Source organism: Seriola aureovittata, chromosome 3 (genome assembly GCF_021018895.1).
Source record: "Seriola aureovittata isolate HTS-2021-v1 ecotype China chromosome 3, ASM2101889v1, whole genome shotgun sequence".
NCBI classification, from domain to species: Eukaryota; Metazoa; Chordata; class Actinopteri; order Carangiformes; family Carangidae; genus Seriola; species Seriola aureovittata.
In genome coordinates, this window is record NC_079366.1 from 11,188,435 (window position 1) to 11,213,847 (window position 25,413).

The following is a 25,413-nucleotide window of genomic DNA, read 5'->3' on the forward strand; positions in this document are numbered from 1 at the left end:
CAGTTTCCTGGTGGTTGTCAGCAAGGAAACTGTCATATATATTTTTTTGGAATTTTGCCATTCATCATTTAAACAGCCAGTGTGAACATGGAGGGAATGCCTCCTGTCTTGATTGAAATATCCATTGTTTTAACATGATTTATAATTTAGGTCCTTGTCCACTGCTGGGAAGCAGCATGTTTTGACAAGTCAGTCGTAATAAATAAGGTCAGTGCTGAATAATGTACAAGAGTAGAAAAAGACCGACCGACCTTTATGCAACCCTAGCTTTAGATAAATTCTGTTGCAAGTGAGAGCTGTGTGTGTAAGACTCTTTGAGTGCTAAGATGTGAACTACACACTTCTTGCTGCCACTTTTAATGAAAAGACCATAAGTGTGTGTTCAGACAGAATGCAAAGCAAATTTTTGGCTTTGCCTTGAGACTGTCAGTCTTTATCCGCCCCAGTGCGCCCAGCCAATGTAGCAACAGATGTTAGCGGTAAGTTAGCAAAGGACTCACCAACCATGCGTGTGGACTGATTCTACGTGTGGGACAGCTCAGTCTCTGACTGACCTCAGAGCTTATCAGGGAACTCCAGTCCCTCTGGTCTTTTTCTTTTTTCCTTTCATCTCTGTAGAGGAAGAAGTCCAAATCTCTGATTATGTCATAAAAATGCTTGAGTTATATAAACTAAAGCCACTTGTCACAGTGTTTTGTTCACATCTGAACATTTTGTAAAATCCATTCATTAACTTTTACACCACTTTTTAGGATTAAAGCAAAGTAGCCAAATGTCTTGCTATTTAGTGAACTGGAACTTGATGTATATAGTGTATATATCCTTGTTATTGTTAATATATTTTAAAATCTATTTTAAAAAGCAAAGCAAGTAGTTTCACATGATTGTTTTCTGTGGAGGCAGAGTTTAGGCTTCTGAAAATAGCGTTTTCTTTAATGTTCTACCAACCTTAAGAGCAAAGTCAAATTAAGATCCTCAGGTTGATCCTTTGGAAACAGTCTTCACTCACAGTCACAATTTTACCCTACCAAATGACAATTTCCTATCCAACCAAAATATATAATTAAAAATCTAATGAAACAAGACTTGAAGCTAGACCCTGTCTCTTCCTTTTGAGGTGTGGTGTACCATTGAAGGATTGCTGACATGCTCTCACTCAGTACTATTCTTCCCCTAACATTGATTTATTACCAAACCCGTCCTACCTTTTGGCTCACAGATGTGAAACCCCAAACTGCCAGACCATTACAAAATGTGAATAATCTGACACTGTGCTCCAGGGACTGGAGACTGGACCCCTCCAATGATTCAGCAGCTAAATTGATCCCGACACCTACTGAGTGACTGATGGCATTCCCAGAACCCCAGTGCATCCCTTCATTGGCCAGACTATGTGTGGGTGAGTGTGTCTGTGTGTGTGTGTGTGTGTTTGTGTGTGACTGTAGAGGTGATAATCAGCAGTGGCCGGAGGGACTTTCTTGTCCCTGTTGTTGTGCCGCGTGGAGCTGTCCCGGACTGGGTCTCCCAGTTGGTCCCTTTCAACTCACCCCCCTTCTGCCGTCCCCTGAGCCCACCTCCTCTGTTATTCCCTCTTAAACTTCTCTCAGTCAACCTCCTGTTTCCCTTTTGAAGAGGCTCTGCTTTGATTTGCCCATTTTTGACACTGAAGAGAAGAGTGGAAGTAAAGGAAAGTCGTGGAGGTGTACATAGTGTAGTTTATAGTAAACGAGTTGGAGAGAAGAGGCTAAAGGGGCTTTGCTGGCTTTGCTGCTGTCGATCAGGAGAAGCTTTGTGGAAGAGCCCCTGCTGAAGCACTCAGCAGCCGGTCTCTTCCCGCCTGCTGGCCTTTCTGTCATCTGTCCATGTAGTAGGGGGAAAGAAAACCAGAGCAGGCTAGAGAAAGTTGCCTCATCAGGATTTGCTGTCTTTAGATCGTGGTAGTTATTTTTGAGGGGGAGTGTTTTTGGAGGTTGGGGTGTTAAGGCTGCAGGTGGTGCTAGGGAGTTTGTTTTGCCATGCAGCAATCTTGGGATCGGACAAGTAGCATTGAGAGTGTCAAGACAAGCCATACAAAAATGCTGGGGAAAGGACAAAGTGGCGGATATCCACCTGAGACAACGGGTGAACTCTTGCAGAGGTAGGAGGAAATTATGTCCACCATCAAATCAGAGGTTATATACAGTACACGCACATGCCTGGTGCTCACATGGCTGTATGAAAAATTCATTTGTTCCACAGGGATTTGGGTGATACCATTCATGAATACACATAATTTCCAAAAGTAGCCGTGTTGGTGGGAAGTGTTTCCAGAGGATGAATTATTTCTGTGCTGGAATGTCCAGCCGTATGAAATCTCCCGCACTGTATCGGGTCTGAATTTGATGTCTGTCTCAAAACTAAGTATTTGGATATCTCCTATGAAGTACTGGAGTATTTAATGCAGCACCGTGGAGTTGAACTGGACTCTGTTAGTCTTAAAGTAAAAAAGCAAATATGCAAAAGAGTGTGAACAAAAAGTATAAAACTTTAACTAATTATTCCTTTTTAATAAATGTTGACTTATTTTGAATGACAGAAAAAAATAGTGAAAGCATATATTTCATTTCTGATGAATCTGATTTCTTTTATCTAAATTTTTTCAGTCACATCAATTTTGAAACAAGGATTTAATTAAAAAAAAGTGTGTTTATATAATATATATATAATAATATATATGTATAAAATATACATACATAATTGCAGTAATTTCAACAACTCCTATGTTCCTAATTTATTCTACCACTAAATAAAACCTTTACAAAGAGAATTTGGGACACGTTACGTTTGAATCTTTTTTACTTTTACAATGGTTACATGTATTGCAAACATCAATAAGAAAAAATATACTTTTTATGATTAATTGTTTTAAAAGTCATAAATGTTAATATTTACGAGCACTTTATTGGAACACTTATGATATAAGGGTATTAAAAACGTTATTATTATTATAAAATTATTATATTATTAAATATATTTAACTGAACTGCTTGCTGCCAAGTTTTCTCACTTAAAATTTGCATCTTTGCCTATAGGTAAATTGTATGTTCACACAGCAATATGTATAATTGAATTTGTATAACTTTGTTAAACACAAGCAATGATACAAAATAAGATATTTTTCAGTATGTACTAAATACATAAAACCACTCATTTCATGTTTGACATACCATACCTTGTGTCTAAGATGTATAGATTTTGTTGCCTTTTTTGTGTTTATCCAGAAGTGGGAAATTCTGATGTAGTGCTTATAAGAAAAAAATGCCGTGGGTGAAGTCATTTGAGTCAGGCCTCTTGCTGTGAAAACATGTCAAGGCCCTATATTCAATTTCTCAGCTTCACTGTATAGCTGTATGTCAGCACTGGGTGCGGCTTTCACACTTAACACGTCTCACAGCTGAAAAAAAAAAAGGTGCTGTAAATGCTATCTAACAAATCCGAGCGTTATATTTTGCCGTATTCAGTGTATTCAACAGATGTTTTGTAAGACATGAAGTATTGTGTATTAAGTAAGGACTGAATCTGTTATTTTTGATTACACTTTTCGTCCACATTAGCAAACAGCGATGGGAACAAGAATGTAGTTTGTCATAATTTTATTGTTAATTATATATTATATATTAAATTATCATCATTTAAGAGTGCAGTTCCTTGGAGTCTAACTGGATCGTATGCTACTGGAGGCTGACTGTACTGGTTAAAGATTTGTCATGGACCCAGGAGAGATAATGAATAAGAATTAAATTGTGTAGTAAATTGTGATTTTATGTTTTGTGTGAATGTGTTGGTGATTACATTTTATTTGATTATTTTCTAAGCGACAAAGTGAAAGTCCATACATAGATTTAGAACTGCTGCTTATTTTAGTTAAACGAATTACGGATATACTGCCCCACCTGATATAAAGCAGGGGTTTCTAAGATTTTGTGTTAGCCAATCTTTTCTACTGTGTATATCTTTTGTATAAAGATCTGTTCATACACAATTGCTTAAAGTCATATTTACAAGGTTACATGTTACACTCAATTAATTGCACACTGTGATTAATTGATTGGCTTTGCTTTTCTTTCTTAGTTACATAACCAGTATCTGAAAATGCCAAAATTTATAGATTTAAAGTAAAGCTGGGCTTCATACAAGGGATCACATAATGTAATTATTCTACAGTGTATTTTTCATTATTTAAGTTTATCTGTATAGGACAATATTATAAGGCTCACATTTTCAATGGTTCCTGACCCAACCCGGGATTTCTAAGTCTAATGAAAAAAATTAGAGAAACTTTGTTAAGAGATAAACTAAAAAATATCAAGACAAACCAATTTAAATCACATTAATCATATAAATCACATACATTTTCAGAGAATAAACAAAGACCTTGTTGTTTGTTCTGTTTGAGTCAGAGTTTACATCTGTAATCACAGTTGCCGTCTCAACACCTGTCAGGGTCTTATACTGTTACGGGATAATGTCTGGTCTTAACTTCTTCTTCGTCTGCTCTTATATGATATAAAAACCTGTTCTTTGTTGTCATCCTCTGGACAGGTCATCAAATATAAAACTTGGGTGTCTGTTGCATTAAATATGTAATTCCAGATGTCCATCAGGACATCTATCAACATATCAGATGTCTCCCACAGTCAGCTGGATTTTCCAAATCTTTTTTAAATACCACTTTACTCAGGTTAAAATGCAGTCAATCTAAGGCCTGGGTAAAATACAAGTCACCTGTAAGCACAGCTCTTAATATAGTCCTAACAGTGAGTGAAAATGATCTACTATAAGACCTTTTATATATCTTTGTTATAGTGGTTTTGGTGCTTTGACCATTGCTGTAGCATGTTCATGTATGCACTTTGCTGACTTGTCGTTAACTACATACACTAATGTGTAGTGTGTAAAAGTAAACAGTTATAGGTGTAAGGTAGGGGCAAAAAAAACAAAGCATGGAGTTTGACAAGACTTGTGTCATCATAAATAAATCCACTGGTTTTATAAATGTAAGTCTTTGTTTTGGATCCAGGCAAGCAAGATGTAAAAAATAGTCAGAGACATGCGGTATGATGAATAGTGACGGGACTGAAGGATCCAGGTGGCTAGAGTTATAGTTTGATAGTCTTGTTAGTTTGGTTTTGATTATTTGTGATGAGTTCACTATGATGGATTGTACTACTGATTTGTAGTCTAAGAGATTAGTTAAGCATGGTTAACATGTTTTGTCACACCATTTTCACATTAGCATTCATCCTATTTCACTTTCCTCTTCTTGCTGCTCATTCCCACCTGCTGGCTCTATATCACTTTGACGGTCTGGAAAGTTGTCTAAACAAATTTCACCTGGTACCGCGGTCCCTGCATCCCCTCATCAGTACACTGATACGTGAAAATGTCACAGGAGTGGTAAATTCTACTCAATTGTGCTTTTCATTCTGCTTTATTTGTGGTCACACTCTATGTGCTTACAGGTTGGTTATATTTTTTCTTGAACTGTGGTGTCAGCAAATCCATAGCTACATTTCATGATTTAACCTGAAGACACCAAGTGTTATATAGTCTTTCTGACACTCAACATAATAAAAGGTGCCATTTGCTGTAAAGCAGTAAAGAATAAATCCCTCAGATTTTATGTTTCCTTTTCTTTTTGTGGCTAGTTGTAAAAACTGCTAGTTATTTCACAGCACTCCAGTGTCTCAGGCTAATTTCATCAGCATTAGTAAAGTTAAGTAATTCTAGTCATATGACAATATTAGTTATTACAGAAAGAATAGAAAAAAACTGATATTTAACTCCATATTGAACTGTCCATTTTTTGCTCATCTATCTATGTCTGTCTGGCTGAGTATGTGGTTAAATCTTTCAAAATATTACAACAAATCTCCATAGGTAACTTAAACCGACTGGTGAAGTGAGAGTTTCAGTCCTGTCCCACCAAAGGTCATTAACAAGGGCTTTCCCACACCTCATATGGCTCTGCCCGAATGCTTGTCTGGACTTAGATGTGATGATTGATTAGAGAGCTGGCTTTACAGCTCTTTGACAAGGGGGGGGGGGGGGGGCACCATTTATTTTGTTATTTGAGAGAAGGACAAACAGATGTTTTTGTTTTTTTGTTTGTTTTTTATTCCTGCTACTGAACAGCGGTTCATAGTTTATCCATAGAAGCTAGATGGTTGTATTAAAAAGGAATGGCAGTGTATACTCACTGTGTCGGTTGCCAACTACAAAATGTACTTTGAAACACCATTAGGAGGATTTTGTGGTATTAACATAAAATCCTCACTGCCGCAGGGACTAGATGTTATCTCTTGTTTAGCAACAGATCTCATCAGTACAGCTCACGACAAGTGGCAATAGATTAGCTGTGTCCTGGTCGTGAGAAGATTTTTCTCCCCTTTGCTTTGCTTACAGAAATTGTATATTTATTGTGTCACCCCCTGTAGTCTTACAACCATCTCCCTCCCCCACCACCACCTTAAGCACCAAGTGTTCATTGCTGTGTTGACACATGGCAGCAACTGCTAATCTTGATGTTAAACGGCTGACAGTTGCATCGCACCAGGCAGGGACCTCTGAGGCCTCATAGTTGCCATGGCCATGTTGGCGCCCACTTTTGTGGTGACATAAGTCAAGTCTAGGTGCACCCTTTAATCAGATAATTAAATCAGCATAATGTTGTTATGTAAAACACACCCATGATAACAGCCTAAACCACAATGAGGTGCAGTGAGAAGAATGACTGATTACATCTAACCTAGATACAGTAAACCTGCCTTGTATGCGCAAATGAAATTCTAGTGGCAGGTACATAAGCCTCCCGGTGTATAATTCAAAGTGACAGAGCATAATAGCAAAACATTAATTTGCAACACACCTCTCTAGCATGACCTTTATGCAGGAGGGTTGCACTTCTAATTTTGATGACATCTAGCCCTTGTTCCACTTGAGTTTGAATGCACTTATTGTGAGTTGCTTTGGACAAAAGCTTGAATGAATGCGATGTTATGTAATCTGAACAAACACTCCATCCAGGAAGGCCGAGTTAACCGGCGTAACCCATTCGGATTCATCACTCCACACACAAAAAGTCTTCATATAGTCATGGTGCATGGAATAATCTTCTCCACTGGAGCCCAACTTTGTGATTTAAGGTTTAAAGGAACAATGATTTTGTGCAATGAAGCATTAAAACATTTCAATTGATTTAACACACGTCATTCCACACCTTGATTGATTTCATTGCCAAAACTATTAAATGCACATTCTTTGACACAATAATTTGAGCATACCGTCTTTAAAATATGTTCATAGAAACACCATTATGCCCGGGATTTGTGGATACACCCCTCAAATAGTGAGAAAAAATGCAAGAGAAGGTCAATTTTTTTATATAGAAATCTTGGCTACTGCAGCTTTATTTTTAAGTATATTTTTTGGGGGCTTTTTATGCCTTTATTTGATAGTATAGTGGAGAGAGACAGGAAACGGGGAGGCAGAGAGGGGGAATGACATGCAGCGAAAGGCCGTCCGATGCGGGATTCAAACCGGGGCCAACTGCAGCGAGGACTGTAGCCTCTACACATGGGGCGCCTGCTTAGACCACTACGCTACACGATGCCCCCGGCTACTGCAGCTTTAAAGATGCTGTAACCGTTCTTCTTTGATTCTGTGGTTTGTTTCAACTGATCAGATCTGCTGTTTTATTGCATACACCAAAAACAAGTTCAAAGTCAGTTTTGTCTTTTGGCTTTCTTTTCACTATTATACCAGTGATTGTGCAACCCTAGGATGTCAGATTGTATCAGTAAACATCATCAAATATCTACCAGTGCTGTAAATGTTTGTCTGTGGTTCTCATCCTGCAGCATCGGGTATTGTGTCTTTGTGGAAAAGCGTTTACTGGCGTTGAGTTGGTCGACTTAGCAGGGCTAACTATCTGGAACAATGGGAGTGGCCAGTGTTAAAGAGGCTTAAATGTCTTTATACACTGTATCAGCATTAAAAGATAGCAATGAGAAAAGAGTGCTGTCAAATATTTCCATCTGTATATATTTACCAATGAGATTTGCACATAACTTGGACAGGCTTGAGTGGGATACACCAGTTAATCCTAAAATCATCACAGTTTCAGGGTTTAGTTCTGGCGGCTATAAATGACCCCGTAATGTGACTCAAATGGTCTGATGGCCTTCTGATATGATGCAGAAAAAAATGTGAGCTTGTGCAGTATTAAGTAAAATGAGAAGCTGTGATATAGTTTGTATGGCTTGATCACCGTCACTCAGTGTCATCAGCAACAGCAGCAGTTGCTGGTCAGTTATCTATTAATGCTAGTGAACTCTTGCAACACTGAATTGAGTGTAGTTCCATAACACTGTCCGAAGAGTTCACTTTATGACACTTTGATTCCCTGAAACATTAAGCAGCAGTTGACCTTAGCTCAAACCACAGGACACAATCAATCAAGTCCTTTGGGATCAGCTCTTCATCACTGCCTTTCCAGTCCTTAATGCTTAAATACATGAGCTGGCACAGTTTAAAGGTCTCGGTGTAAACACAATCTAAATTTAAAGGGTTGTTCATATGAAACTAATGAAGTACTTTGCCTCTTAGGACACTTTAAGGTGCAGGCTGCAAGACTCATTAAAATGAAACAAACTTACAACTGTGAAATATTTTAGATTACAGGAAAGTTCTTAAATTCTCTGTGTGTTTGCATAGTGAGTGTGTTTGTGTTAATGTGTCTGTTTTAATGTGTTTCTGTGAGTGCCTGTGTATTTTATGTGCATATATGAAAATCACATATATTTTACACTTGAATTTTGAGTCCAAATCTACATAATGACAGCCCTAATCATCAGTAATTTTCTCATTGATTATAATAATAAAACAAAACCCTGCAATCATTGCATATCCTTTTCTTAGTGGCAGATTTTTTGTGGAAATGAAGGGAAGTGACATCCATCTAGTGTTTCATCTGTCAGTTCTCGGGGACATGGTCCCATATTTTATAAAAAAGTCTTTGAAGAGCTTACTATACAATTAATCTTGTCTATGTCTAGAAATATTATGAGGTCCCAACTTTGCATTTGTTATTGCATGGTCATCCCCTTAGAATAAGTAATATTAAGGTCAGAAGCATAAGACAAGATCTTAAAAGTGGTAGACAGAAATGACACCAGTGTTTCACACTTCCAAACCATATGGTGCAGGTATTCCTGACGCCGCATGCAGAACTTTACGCATTGTCGGATTAACAGAGACCAGATGTCTTTCATTCCGTTAGGATGAATAAATGGACATTAATGGACTAGGACCCCTTGTGGCCATTGTTTCCAGACTGTTGATTTTATTTAGACAAAGGAATTTTGAAACAGATTTTCATATAAAAAAACTTTCATTATGGTTTTCACTTGTGATGTTATTGATGATAATAATGTAACATGCCGTAACTTTTTCAAACCATTCCCTCCCATGATCATATAAATCATTTGCCACTAGTTTTAGGATTTGGTTAAGATAACTGTCTGCTGTTGAGTCAGAAGACAGGAAGGCAGGGATACCCAGCTGGCAGTTTCATCCAGCAAAGCGCTCTGCGGTGTCAGTGACAGAAATTTCATGGTTAGCATGTAACACTGTATATTCTGGACAATATATTATTTCTTGAATGAATAATAAATTATGTAACTGAAATCAAAGCTGGATCCAGGGTTTGTACATGTTGTACTGTTCACATAGTTTAAATCAGTTTTCCAGTTCTTCACCAGGAACCTCCGTTTCTTGCTTCTCGTTTATTTGTAAAGGGGATAAAATTTTACATGAGTGAATCCTGTTTCCCTGCCCTCAAACTGGAAAGGGTAAATCTGTCACTGAGACTTTTGGGGGATTGGGAGGGAGCTGGTTAACCATTTAGCAGAAATGAAACATTTTTTCTCATAAATATGCTCTTGAGTCATTTTGTTGATCAGGTACTGTAGGTAAGAGGCAGTGTAGGTGAGCTTGGGTACGTGGCCACTGTTTGAATGCAGCATAATTAATCCCCACATTTGGTTCCATGAGTCACAAGTGAGTCAGATACTGTTTTAAGATCTTGTCAATATTGCCACTTCTGAGCTATTTTCTTCTGACAAGGCTAACATGAGTAGGGGGGGCCCTCTGCTCCTTGTTGTCGATTAGCTGTTTGTTGGTATTTGTTCAAGAGATATTCAAGGGAGGGAAGAGGGAGAATTAAAGGCTGCTGTGACTTTGCAAGCCACATACAAAGTTGCTTTTTGGCACTCTATACATTGTGCAAAAGCAGTATAGTGTATTAAAATTATACTTTTGAGTATATTAAAATAATAATTTAGACTTCAATAGAGAAACTATTTACAAATCAAAAGAAACATTTTCCACCAGGGACATAACTGCAGAGAGACCAAACAAAGTAGAATTTAGATATTTTTGTGATGTGCTTAAATTCATTCTATAACTTGTTGTGTAGTTCCAGATATAATACAAGAGCTTCTTTTGATCACTCTAAATAAAATCTGGGGAAATTAAATGAACAAGCTGAATTTATTTAGCATTGCAGTTAATATTTCAGCTGTGTGTGTCAACCTAGAAGACATAGCACTTGATGATTAGCTAAGTTTGACCTGGAGGTAAGATGTTATTTTAACCAAGAACGTTGGATAGACTAATATTACTAAACAATTTTCCTAACTAATAGAAAAAGATCTTGATGTTTTGATCACCCTACCGTAGGGCTACGTCAGACATCGGCACAAGGTCCCACATCACACACACAGTTCAGTGAGCCGCCACAGCTATGAATTTGGAAAATGTACTGAATGCATGTTGCCCTACAGGTTTAACAGTAGGACATTAGGGGTGTCTAAGTGACACATAAAACCCACCTCCTGTTTTAAGTCCCACACAGCCACTCTGCTCTGCTCTGTTAGGCCGGCACCAACAGCTGAGGCCAGGGGAGATTGTAGCACGTGTGCTCACCCCAAAGGCATCTTGCTTTCGTCTACATGGTGAGAGGGCCAGAATACAGGAAATCAAATTTACTGTACCTCTGTAGAAGACAGGTGCAGTACACATGTGTACACAGGATCACAGAAGGATCAGAAATTATGTTTTACCAAATTAAAGGAACAGATAGATAAGAAATTGATTTGTCCATCTTCTTGAGCAATTTGTTACCATCCCTTTCAGTTGTATATGAACTCAACTTTGAAAGAGATTCCACCACGCTAAGTTATTCATGGCAATTACTGTCTTGGCACTTAAGCACACATTCATACTGGCAGAAGCTGGGAACAGGCCATACAAAAAAGTAATGTGCCCTTTTCTTGCACACTCTCTCTCTCTCTCTGTCTCTCTCTCTCTCTCTCTCTCTCGCTCTGCCTCTCTCTCTCTGTCTCTCTCTCTGTCTGTCTCTCTCTCCCTCTCTCTCTCTCTCTGTCTCTCTCTCTCTCCCTCTCTCTCTCTCTCTCTCTCTCTCTCTCTCTGTCTCTCTCTCTCTCCTCTCTCTCTCTCTCTCTCTCTCTCTCTCTCTCTCTCTCTCTCTCTCTCTCTCTCTCTCTGCTCACCCTCTGAATGACCGTCCTCCACTCCACAATTTTGTCCATATGTAACCTGTGCGTTTGGAAACACGGTCTGATGCTGCATACTTTCCATGACTACTGTCCCCACTGAGTATTGGCTCAGAGAGGACAGTAGTCACATGCACATATGAATGTGACATTAATTTTGACATATTCATTGAAGCTAATTTTTAACAAAAAATTTACACCCATTTTTTTTTTTTTTTTTTTTACATTTTATGTATATTGTATGTGTGTATGTACGACTGTATGTCCAAGGGAGCTCATGGCTATAGAGGCAACACGCTGTAAACTAATCTGGGACAAAGTATTACTGACGATAAATTTATGTCACTGCATGGCGATAATCAGTGTTAATACAATCCCTTCTTGTCTTGGAAGAGGCAGCGCCCGCTCAAGAATGTGTGACAGGAATGGAAGCAGGCGGACCGAAAAACAGAAACAGGACACAGAGTATCAGAGGCAGATACAGTCTGTGATATATTAAGGATTTACTTTGATTTACTTATGATTTGAAATTGGTTCGTTACATAAATCAAACCGACTGTTAGTGGTTATTGAATTAGGGCTTGAATTCTATCACTGTCAGGGTGTGGATGAGCAAGTGGCCCCCATCCCATCAGCAGGGGACTGGCTATGTATAGGTCCCTAATAGCAGAGATGCCAGGCCTTGAAAGAGATGAGGCTGTTCAGGAGGGAACACCAGGCAAGCAGAAGAGAGGCGAAGGGTGATAATTACCTACCTATAATTATTAATAATCACCAGATAAATGATCCGTGAGTGAAATACGATTCATCCATCCTGACGTCAATAGGTAGAGTGGCAGTGTCTGATTATTTTTGCTAACTGCTGTAGGCCAGAGAGATGTTTATGTGTTTGTCGGGCCACTAAGCTTTTAATTATATTCCCATAGGAGAAAAAGTCAGCTGGTGTAGGATTTAGCTGTATTAAATGGTTAATATGATGTCAAGCCTACTCATTACTTTATCAAGTGTTAAGATCTTGGATACGTCTGTTTGATGCAGTGACAGCGTGATGTACTGTGTGCTAAGAACTTGGACACAATTCAGTGACAAGGCTGTGTGCCCCCCTCCCACACTGAATTACATATACCATGGATGGATGCGTAGATACACACCTAACTGTACCTCTAAGAAATACACTCAAGTCCAGAGTGGCTCAGACTCCCTACTGACAGATTGGCTTTTATGTAAAGCGAATATGTAACCCACGGGTGAAGGTGATAAACATTGGTATTTGACCCTAGCAGTATGGTCTGGCCGCAAGGTTAACAGATGTATCTTAAGCAATTTTGGAACTTCTTAAAAAGGTGTTTTCACACAAGTAAGTCAACTATCAAATTGCTGTGAGTAGATAAACTTAACACAAAGTATTAAAAACTGTTCAAACATGTTGTCTAAGCCTTTAGATAAGATCTTTGATCTTTGGGGCTTCCACCCAGAGGAGTTCATGGCTAGTTTACTTTGGAATTAGCATGAGTTATATATATATTTCCTCATAGTGTACCTTTTGTGCGTTTTGCACATGCAGTTTAAAGACTGCAGCTCAGTAAAGTCTGGCAGTTCTTTCAGTGTGGGATGTTTTTCAGAAGCAAATAGCTTGAAGTGGGTATGTGACTGGACATTTAGCACTATATCATGCATGGCAAAGTCAGACCTTGTGTGATTACTCAGTTGAATCTTTTTCTATCTTGTTTGTGCACGCGGACTTGTTTGTTGTTGAGGTAGTAAAGCAACATGTGTAGGTTCTATAACTAGATTTTGTATCGTGTTGCTTGTCTTACAGATCCAGATTTATGGGTCTGGGGTCAGCAATTTCTTTTCCATCAAAGGAAGGCCATTACCACCATTAGTCTTGCTCAATGTAATTAAATGCCTCTGTGTTTTCACCAAATCATTGCACTATTTGTAGGAGAACCTAATGAAGTAGAGGAAGGGTAATCGGCACTGTTCACACATCTATACATATTTGACTGTATGTAGCAATGAGCTTAAAGAAGCTTAGTGATTTGTGGTGGTATTAAAATACAGTTAGACATGTAATGTGGTTGGCTCATGTTGCATTTTGACCCATTCCTACTGTTATTTTTTCCTTCTAAGGCGAAAGGGAAAGCTGGACTGAGGGAGTAAATAGTATAGGCTGTTCTCAGTCTGGCACATTCAGATCATATGTTTTCTGCAGGGCACCAGGTGGGAAGTTTATAGATTATCAGACAGGCCTTGTCCCCAGCCCTGTAGCCCTCCCCAGCCTTAATAAGTCAGAGTTAGGGGTTAATAAATAAGTTTAGAGCTCAGCAATTGTAATTGTAGATACAATCTCCACCAATGTTAATGGATAACAATCCCTGATATCAACTGTGGAGTATTGGGTTTTAATCATGTGACCAGCCTTTGTCAACAGAGGAAGCAGGTGAACAGAACTATTGACATTGTTGTTGACAGTCGAGAAACAAGTCGCCTTGTATCCTGTGTCAAGACAAATGAAGGTTGTTGCTACTGTGCCTCATGGTTGATAAATACGAGTCGTTTCTCTTTGTTTGTTTGTTTTTGGCCACATATTAAATATGATGACTTCATTTAAGTTTGTTAACTTACTAAACTTTCTAAACTAAACTTTTCATTTAAAATTATTAATCCAAATCCAAATTAAAAGTATTACAATATATAAAAGGGGCTTCAATTCTTATACAATTTCCCTAATGTGTATATGAACACCTTCAAATTAAAGCTTAGACTGCACTCTAACCTCATAGAAACTGTTTCATTTTACTGTGCCATTTAATGTGTTGCTGTTCAACTGCAACATGTTGTGTGCTGGTGGCTTCAAGACTTTTTCAGCTTTCCCTTTGTAAATAAACATGCATTTGACTTGTCTAGTTTCAGTTTGCTGAAAATGTAAATTGTTGATGACATTGTTTACAGAGTCTGTCAGTTGCTGTGGTAAGAGGAGAGTTTTATGTTGCAGTTTATGTCTCTTAGGTCCTGTACGCAGTGAAACTTCTGCAATACACAAACCCTATTTTGAAGAAACATTGCAGCTACAGTTACACATTAATCTAGCCACTCTTCCCCTAAACTAGTTCACACTTCAGCCACAGATTTTACACCAGTGGGATCCCACAGAACTTTGGAACAGATTTACATTCAGGGATTAGATTTAAATGGGCTGAGAAGGATGGCAATAGGAAGAGAGACTCTCAAGAGACCACAGTGCCACCAGTGAGAACCACTCGCTCTGTCACCAAGTCCACTTTGTATTATCTTTCCTGTAATCAAACACCACGGCACCTTGCCAAACTCTCCGCACTATAATAATAACTGATTTAATGGCAGTCATTCATGAATATGTTTCCCAAACTCTAAAACTAAGGAGATTTCACAGTGCATCCTGGTAACAGTAGCTTACCATCTTTGCGTGTGTGTCTAATGTTTCATCATTACGTCAGAAAATGATTCCAGGCTATTGGGAGAAATTTGGATAAGGGTAAAGGAAATTAGAGAATGTGTTTACGTACCATGAGTTAACACGATTATAACATGGATTTACATGCAGTGGGTCAGTAATCAGATGTTCCTGAACCCTACATACTTTGAACTAATACTGCTATGTTTTATAAATTACCTGTGGTGATATATGACTCTGAAACTTGAGGATTTCTATTTTTCTATAGGCACAGACTATTTTATCTAGTGTTCAGGCCACATCATCAAAAATACATATTGACTGTATCATCATAAAACATATCACACAGTGATTGTACAAAAGCAGTTTTAGATAGGCTTTCAGAGCAGACACTGCTCACCTGCACTCTTGGTTGATGGATGTATGAAACTAAATTGCAATACAGGTAAGAGAAAACCCGAACCTTCAATAGTTGGCCATTAATAGTTCTTGCAGTCAATCTAGTTTAAAATCCTCCCTCAGTTGCAAGAGTGTGATCTGTGTAACATTAAGGACCATTGAGTGTACCGAACAGTGGAGCAGCAGGGATTCATAATTCATATTTTCGGTGTAGCGGTGAGTCATGTAAAGGCTTGTGGGTCTGGAGTGAGTCACTGTCTGTCAGCACAGACCTTACATAACACTAAAGCAGTTACTTTGGAAACTGGGTCAGGCATCATCATTGTGTTGATGTAACAACAGTTTGCAGTTCAAAGTAAAAAAGTATTGATTATTATTTAAATGTTTTGCGCTTTTTAGCTTTAATAGCAGTGTCATAAATGTTTTTCAGTTCAACCGTCATGTAGGTTAATGACATCATGAGTGAGTGATCGCAAAATAATCCTCTTCATTTTATTTTTACACTTCACTCATTGCTGTTATTTAACTCTAACGTGCATGCACATTTGTGTGCACATTCATACACTAGGTAAGATGTATCGATCACACCTGTTCTTTGGTCCAGACTGTCTAGGAAAAGTTTGCAGATTGTTACTGCATATATGCATTTGTTTTTTTGCGTCTCTCTCGGGTTGACATTTTGGTGGAGGATGTTCAATCCATCAAACTTTCAATTAACTTTTAACTAAGCATGGTGGACTTGTCCTAAGTCTCCCCTCTCTGGGATTCATTCTAGACAAGACTGATGTATGTGATGTGATGATGTGGCAAGAGGTAGAGCTACAGCTGAGACTGTCAATGGAAACGAGCAAGTTTGCTGCGTGACAAAGCTCACAAGTCCTGTATTGAGACTGTATAAATGTTTGCTAATTAACAATAATAATATGATAGAAACAATTATTTCTAAATTCTTTCAGGTATTACAGCACAAAACATGCCTAATGGACATGAACATGGACATTAGAACATGTTTGTGGCTCTGCCTGGAATAAAAGCTTGATGAGATAACGCCTCTATATCATAAAGACAACTTTGCCTTTCCAACATTATCTCATGGTGCTGGCTCCAAGGTAGAAACAACGCTACATCAGTCTCTATTCCTGGCCTCTGCAATCAGCCTCTGTATTACTGGTATCATCGAGTGTCGGGGATGAATGAAGAGATCTCTGAGTGTGTGTCTCCTGGGGGTGGGGGTGGGGGGTTATGGAGAGAAAGAAAGTGGGAAGCCAGAGTGGGTAAAACAGAAAAAGCTTTATGCAGGAAGAGTCAGTGACAGAGGGGTGTGGATGCATACACAAACAAAGAGAAGATAATAGAGCAGTGCTGTCATGCCTGGCAGTTTGAGAAACATTAGAAATCAGGCATGCTAATGGACCACATAAAATACTCACTGCGATGAGGGAGAGTTTCTGTTTGTCAGCACGAAGTCAAAACCCATACAGAAGAGCTTCCTGGCGATTAACCTCCCAACTAATCAACTGCACTTTAGGGAGACTGGTGGGCACAGATGGCGGCTTCTGACTTCCCCTTAGAGACAACTGTTATTAAGTAACTGGCTATAATTGCATCGCTGATATGAATCTGTTGTCTCCATTCCACGTTTCTCTGAGTAACATGAACTGTTGTAGGTAAAACCTATAGAGTTAGAGTGTACGGTGCCCATGAAATAAATAAAATTGCATTCATGTTTTCGTGTGTGGGTCTGGAACAGTTCAGATACAGCTGTCAGTGAGTCATAAATGCGAAGATAGCAGGGCAGTAACTTTCCTGCCTCCCCGCAGCGTGTGGATTTGCCAGTTTACCCTTGTAAGATAAAACTTTAAGATGGTCTACTGATGCTTTATTTTCTCTGGCTCTGGTGGACTACAGCTATGATATTAAACATGCTTTCTCTTTTATCTCTGAAATGCTGATAGCTTTTGGTTTTATTTGAGACTTCTGCTGATAAAATTCAACATGTCTTTTCAGAAAGTGTCTTAGTTAACACTGAGTATTCCTCAGACCCTTGTTTGAACAGTTTTTATTAGAAATACTTTTCAACCAAAGAAAAAGTTCCTACAAAAATTGTCGACTGCAAGATCTGTAGATTATTATAATGATTATAATGACACTTGATCAAACAAGCCTCGGTTTCATAATCAATAACTAAACTGTTTGAAATTGAGTATTGAGCATATGAGAACAGTGTGATTTGCTGATCAACATCAAGTAAACAGGACTAATCAGTTTACAATACAGTCATTTAAAGTCTCTGAAAGTTGGTGTGCAGTCTTACCTAGTGTTGTTAGTTATCAGTTATTGAGTTATTCATCAACATTGTTTCATGTTTTTTGACTGTTGTTTCACAGCTTTTTCACTGGTTTTAGTAATAATCTAATAAACTGCAGTTTACATTTCTTAACTCAGGAACTCTAGACGCACTCTTACCTGCAGTAATTTTATTTCTTTGGTCGTTGGTCTGTGAAAGACAAACTAACAAACGAAAGATTTTTTTCACATTGGTGTCTGTTTAGCCAGTGGTGATAACCACAAACATTTCCCAATGGGAAATTGGTCTTGGGCTTTTGGACCACACTGTATATGTAACTGTATATTGTGTAAATCTGTGAGATATATGAAGTCAGGATTTAGGATAAGGCCTTTACTTTTATATGATTATAATTTTGTGTTCAGTGGCTGTGGTCTGTTTATAACACAATCCTGTATTTGCGGTTATACATGTACAATATACTGTTTATCTGTATATACTGCACATATATACGTATGTGTGTAACAGGTTTTTCAAAATACTTGCCTCTGAAGAAGGGGATTATACAAATTCCTCTCTTATAATGCACTCACTTTTTTATGAGCACTTTCTGAACAAAGCAAATCCTACCATGTAATTTTTCTTCAGATCTGACATGCTCAACCTTCGTCTCTGGTTTCCCCAGTCTCATATGTTGTGTGGGAAAAAAAATTATTTTAATAATTTTTTTTTTAATTTAGTATTATATGATCATGAAACTAAAGCTAGGTATTGATACTATATATTAGTGGTAAAATAGTAAAATACAAAATGAGAAGTCTTATTATATCACTTCTGTTTGCATTATGTCAATAACCAGGCTCCACAGAGAAATCCCTTGATGGTCATTACTCCAGTGCATAGCCAACCCATTCTGTTCACCAGCTTTGATGGGGATTTCTCACTTACACTGGAGTTGTGCTGGAAGACTTTCTCTTTTTCCTTTTATCTCCTTTTGTACATTTGTCATTTTGGGGACTGCAGAGCAGCTGTTGGAAGAGTTGCTGAGTTCACTCACTTTCATTGTTTAGGCCAATTTGTACTAATGGCTATTTGAGCAGCCTGTAATGCCAACAGCTTCCTGGAATGAGACATGTTGAACCATATGGCCGCTGTGCCCTCCCTGTCACTGTCAGACCTGCATTGTGTCCACCATGTGTGTGTGTGTGTGTGTGTGTGTGTGTGTGTGCGCGTGCATGATTGGCTGTTTTCCCCTAAATGCTTTACCCATCTGTTGTCTTCACTTTGAACAAGATGCTAATGTGATTTCAAGACACTCGAGACAACCATATTAATTCATTTTCATTGTTAATAAAAGATGACTGAACTGTTGTCAACACAATTTTAATTGAACGGTTTTCAGTATTGGAATTTAAACAGAAATGAGCGGAGAGCAAGAGATTCTCACATCTATTATTTAGTCCTCATAACCTCCTTACTCTGTCATTCTTTAACAGTCAGTTGCCCCATAAATAAAACTTATTTATTTGACTCAATAATAGGACATACAATCATTTATCATACTGAAACTTTGTCTGTCTCTGTCTTGCTTTAGATCTGTGTGCATGGTACTGATGTTACCAAGAAACGTATAAAAGCAGTAGAGATCATCTGTAATTTTAAAAGTAGAAGTTCAGAGCTAATCACTGTATTTTGTTGAACCTGAGGCCCTGAAATGATCCCATGCGAGTTAAACTCAATTATAACAGTGATAACTTCATCTTAAAATATTGACATTAGGCACTTTGTGTACATAATTCTTAGTTGGGAAAGTGTGAATGTGGCTTTTGTTTTTCTTTTCTGTGCTTTTCATCTCACACTGAATTAATTGCTTGACAATAATGGAAAGATGTTTATACGGAAACGTGTTTATTATTTTACCTGACTTTTTAAAATCATCAAATATATTTAAATATATATATAATTTTAAATATATCTCTTCTGCTTTTTTCAAAGCAACCTTTCAACCTTCAAGTAGGGAATCCTGTGCAGGCTTGGTTCACTATCATTGTCAGCCACGTGCTTGGTGTAAAAACAGAATTGCTAGGGGTGAGTGGCCGTAAACCAGCATGGAAGTCATATGACAGGTTTTACACTGGCCCAGGCACATAGACATATCATAATGAAATTTCCTGCAAGAATTGATGGGAGCATGTGGAAGCTGGGATATAGGATAGCACTCTTATTTGGGGTTTATTACACTGAGTGAAGATGAAAACATACATTGACTACTGTTGCAGGGATGATATTTGTGCTCTTCTGTTTCCTGAACAGTCTTTTGAACCACAGGGCTCCTTTTGGCACTCGCGTTCAACCACCTGTCGTAGTGGATATAGGCTTGGACTGGATTTATACTCACAACACATTTTTTGGATTATGAATGCTATATTTTGATTTTCTTTCAGTATATACATTTTTGCTGATTCCCCACAATACTCTAAAAATAGAACAGGAAATCCTAATGCTAGCCTAAGCATTGCTCAAGGGCAGTGAAGTAATTTAAAAGAATTATTGGGTGGTGAGAAGGGAGCTGTGCTGCTATTGGTTAGATAGTGAATGAGTGTGACAGCACAGCTGGGTTTGATTGGTATTTGTAAGCCAGCAGCAGTGACAGATGGTAAAATGCGATGCTTGCTTTGGGCAGAGATGGAGGAGAGTAGGAGTGAGGTAAGAATGAAGAGAGAGAGAGAGAGAGAGAGGGTGAGAGGGTGATACTGAAAGGAAGGAAGGACAGAAGGACTGAAGGAGGGGTTGTGGGAATCATCGCTACGTCACCATGTACACCAATATAGCTCCGATGTTGCTGACCACTGTTGGGGAAGACTCATTTTAGGTGTTCCTTACTGCAGCTACTCATGAATAGTGAGGCTGTGGTCCATAATGGTTCATTTATATGTTTATATTTGGAACTGCAGAATTTCATCAAGAAAAATGATAGACTCTTCATGTGTCACCAGGCAGCACAGCAGCAGCATTGCCAGTGAAAAAGAAATTTACTGTCTACACCCAGGCAGCAGCTATAAATAACTATTTCAGAGCAGCAGGAAAAATGGCTGCTCAGGCTCAGTCGTCAAAGCCAATACAATCCTCACCCACTCCTCATATTACTTCACCTCTGAGTCTTGTGACGCTTCCTCTGCTTTAATTCCTGCCTCACAAATATTTCTCCAATCCAACTTAAACAACACTAACATGCTAACGAAAAGAACCTTTCTTTCTGTTTTTTTTTTTTCTTTTTACCTGATTTGGGCTCACCATGTAATACTCCCACTAATGTAGTTCACTCTCCCTGTTTTTTGACTGACCAGAGGATTAATGGACAAGGACCTTTTTTTGTCAAACTTGTGGCTTCTGTAACAGGAGCTATAGCTGCTGTAAGTTTAGACTTTCCCTGCAGCTTGTGCAGTCGCCATCCTTCTTTTTTCCCCGCAGCAACTTTGACAAGCCAGATGGATCTCTGATGTCACTCTGTCCTAAGTCCAAGCAAGCTGTTCAGAGATTCAGTCACCTGGCCCCGAGCTCTCAGCACCCATTTTGACACTCAATGTCAGCGGATCCCAGGTAACTGAGGGGCTTTTCTAAGCTCTTGTCAGCACTCTCTCATCAAAGCTGACCACAGAACACCTGATAAGAAAAGATAGGCAAGTGTTGATAATCTGTCAGAAAAATGGTAGTGTTGGAATTTATGGTTTACATTTGAAGGCTTTGCTAGTTTACTTTAGAAAAGTGCGTCATGCATTTTCTTGAGTCTTGCTTCTTTTCATCTTTCAAGCTTCCTATGATATTTTATTTCTTAGCAAATGACTCAAGCAGCTGTCACTCTCAAGTCCTAAAGCGGGCACTATGTCAGCAGAACCTTAACGACTAATTGCAGTTTTCCTGCTAGGGGACATATTTGAAGGATTGCTCGCTCCACAGTTGGAAGGCAGCTGTCAAGTCAGAAGGTTTCTTTTGACCTGTATGTTTCTCTTTGACCCCAGTATCCCATGTTACACCACCTCAATGGGTGAAACAAGATCATCTACAGCTACCATAAGAGAGATGTGGGGAGAAATGTTTCTCCAGCATAAACCTCTCTGGGTTTAGTTGCATGTCTCTTGGCTGAACGTGTGCTTGTGCGTGACTCAAGCAGTGACTTAATGTCAGGCATGTGCACTTACAGGTTTATTTGACAGTGAATGGCCAAAGCCGGGTACATGCGGTTCTAGTTACCTCACAAACTTTTTCGTTTACCTTGTGATATCACTTCATAAAACCCGTGACTGATCCACAGTATAAATCCGCCCATTTTACAAGCATCATCAGAGAAACACGGTATGAATCAAAGTGATGCATTACTGTGGACGGGCCGGTCTAATGGGGGTCGTGATGAGGCCAGACCCTATGTCTCTGTGGCCAGGATACCTCACCCATTGCTAGGGTGCCATAAATCAGGAACCACTCCCCCCCTGCAACTGTGCCAAATGTGGAGTAAAGCAAGCTGACCCTGCATCCTCACCCATACCTCGCCCCATGCAAGCGTCTCTCATGGCATGATGGTGGCTATGTGTTGACTTTGCAGGTCACAGCTACGTGTCTGATTTGTTGAAAAGTTAAATTAAGGCTCTGGCATGTCAATAACAATTTATGCCATATTGGGAAGAGTAAGGGTTACATGGTCTCCTTATGATTTCCTTATGATGATCCTTGAGTCACATATTCTGAAGTTCATGCATATGTCCATTTGTCTCTGTGTATTAATGAAAGTGTCCACATTTGCTTGTGAGCATTTATTGTCTGCCATGACCATTCTGTCTGTATGGCGGTTTAATCAGCGTTTTAGACAACTCTGTATAAGGAATTCAATTCAAAGTATTTCTCAAGCACTTTCATCTTATTCCAAAAGTGACATTACATTATGAGTCACTGTATGACAATAACTCTCTGCTAATGTAAACATTGTGACTCCCATTCTAGCAGGTTGGCATAGGACTTGCTGATTAAAATGAATACAGTGCCCTCATACGGCAAGCCAACACATCCCTGTCAGACCTCCTGGGGCCAGTTGTGGCAGCATATGGCACCACCTAGTGGGCCATGGAAAAAGTGTTTCATAAGACATCTAGTGTGTGTGTGTGTGTGTGTGTGTGTGTGTGTGTGTGTGTGTGTGTGTGTGTGTGTGACTTAAAGGGAGGTTTCTACAGCTTCATAGAAAGAAAGTAGGAAGAAGTTGAGAGGTTTTTGGTTTTAGGTTTTACGAGTTACTTTTCTGCATATAAGATTTCAGATTTTCAAAGCTCTATTTCCGGCTGTAGTTCTGAAACAAAAACTCCCCCGAGCACTTACCACCACCTACACTACTTGCATTTCCAGTTGCTCACCCAACGAGGATGGTGCTAAAACAGAGCATCCAGCATCACAAAACATTTCCGCTACAAAAGCTTAAAGAACTGTTAGGACCTGTTAATTTCTCAAGTGAAATTAAAAAACTAAGAAAACAAACTAAAAAATATATATATGTATATATATATGTCAAAAAAGGATTACATCGTACTGTAACAAACAGTATTATTCATTGCATTTAGATAAAAAAGATATCTTATTGGTCTCAATGTCAGAAATGTATTTATAAAAATATACCCTGGCATACATAATTGTTTAATAATTATAATTATAATAATGATGTTGGTCATACAAGTTCATATATTAGTATTAGTATTGGAACATAAAATTGGGCCTGATGGTTGTCGTTATTGATGCAACCGTACACCTTTCTCTATGTTTAAATTAGTTCACTGAATTAGTGGGCATAATAATGCTGATGATAATAATGATGATGAAGATGATGATAGCAATAATAATGATAAGAAGAAAAATAATGATTATAATAAGAAGAGGAAGATGAAGGAGGACATACTCAGATAATATCCCTTTTGATGATCATATAGCACATATGGTCGCGGTACAGGATAAAAAGTGACTTTTTCACTCTTTCCTTGTCTGAGTGTGACGCTAACAGATGGACTGACAGTAAATCTGTCAGTGTGATGCTTCTTTGAAAATTAAATTCTTGTGTGCTTAGATAAAGCACTCATTTACAGCTGTTAAAAATCTACAGATAGAGCTCTATAGAAGAAGGCAGAAAAGAAAAATAATAGATACAGTAGATAAAGTTGTAGGCTTATATTTATTATGCTGTAAGATTATTTTATTGTGTGGTACTGTTTTACAATGTATACTTGTTTTATTGTTGTCTGCAATGGCACTGTTTAGAGAGGGGAGATAATGAGAAAAAAAAGGGAATACAACATATAATATAAATCCTATCAGTACTTTTACAAAATTAAAGTTAAAACAGGGAAGAAATTGATTACACATTTATGCAAACATATTACATTATTATGTTTTCATATAAAAACTATAAAACTGTATATAATATTTAATAATCTCAATTTGTTTACACAGTGCAGGAAGACAAAAACAAGCAGGTACTGTTGTTGCAGTGTGTCTCAAACTTGCTGTCCTCCGTCTGTCAGCATCCTTTGGAAAAAGCAGAAACAGCTCTGCATATGTTCATATCATTGCATAAGAAATAAAAGAAATGTGTTTGTACAAAAATATAACCATAATAACCATTTTATAGCTCCAGCTTGTCTAATACATCGCCTGTGATATTTAAAATTATTATTGTTTTTTTAAGGATTTTACTTGCACTACTATTTTAAATGTTGTTCAACATTCAAAAAGTATCTTGTGTAGTCATTCGCACAGAAGAGGCAATTTAAAAAAAATAATTATTTAACAATAAGCCAGCATATTGTTAAAAAATAAATGTTTTTTAATTCCTCTTAATAAATACCCATTTTTGTTTGACTGTGTTTGCATTTACATCTTTTACATCAAGCAGTTTTATTTATTTATTTTTTGTTAGATTTTAGTAAGATGTCCTAAATATTGATAATGATTTGACATTTTAGAAGCACAGCAAAAAACACATTCCATCTCCCCAGTGTTGAGTGCCCCCGTCCCACCGGTGGACGTGCCGACTGCCACCCCCCCACCCCCCCCACCCCACAGCTTCACTCCACTTCACTAGTAATAGTAAATAATCGTCGTCAACTTTATTTCTAGAACACATTTAAACACAGCTTGAGCTGACCAAAGTGCTGTACAAAGGACATTAAAATAATTAAAAACACAAGAAAGCATACTAAATATAACACTATAATACTAACAAAAACAAGAAAACAACAATAGCGCATCACTAATTATACACACACACACACACACACACACACACACACACACACACACACACACACACACACACACACACACATGGATCCCCCATGAGTTTTGTCCTTAATAAAGATTGAATTGAACTGAATATATATACATATATTATCTCTATATATATGTTTGTGTGAGGAAATTTTAGAAGCACAACAATGTCTGAACTTATGAGGAAATTTTTCAATTTAAAATGGATTTGCAATTTGATGTCACATCAGTTTTTTACTGTAGTTATTTAAACCTACAAGGAGGAATGCCAGTTTATTATTATTCATATTTAGATAAATTTGTGCCAGTCACCCAGGTGCTCTTCTCCTTTTGGCAGCATAGTTGGTGATATCAGAGCATCTCACAGGGAGAAAAGA

At 38.2% G+C, this 25,413-nt stretch overlaps 1 protein-coding gene across 1 annotated transcript in view; it reads left to right on the top strand.

Annotated features, from left to right (window-relative positions):
- Positions 1-2,013: 2,013 nt before the first annotated feature.
- The window catches only part of rbm20 (RNA binding motif protein 20), a 48,145-nt gene continuing 24,745 nt past the window's right edge, over positions 2,014-25,413 (top strand). Inside the window, exon 1 of the mRNA XM_056372894.1 lies at positions 2,014-2,137. Within this exon, the coding sequence (XP_056228869.1) occupies positions 2,016-2,137 (122 nt within the window). The 5' untranslated portion in view covers positions 2,014-2,015. The remainder of the gene's footprint in view (positions 2,138-25,413) is intronic.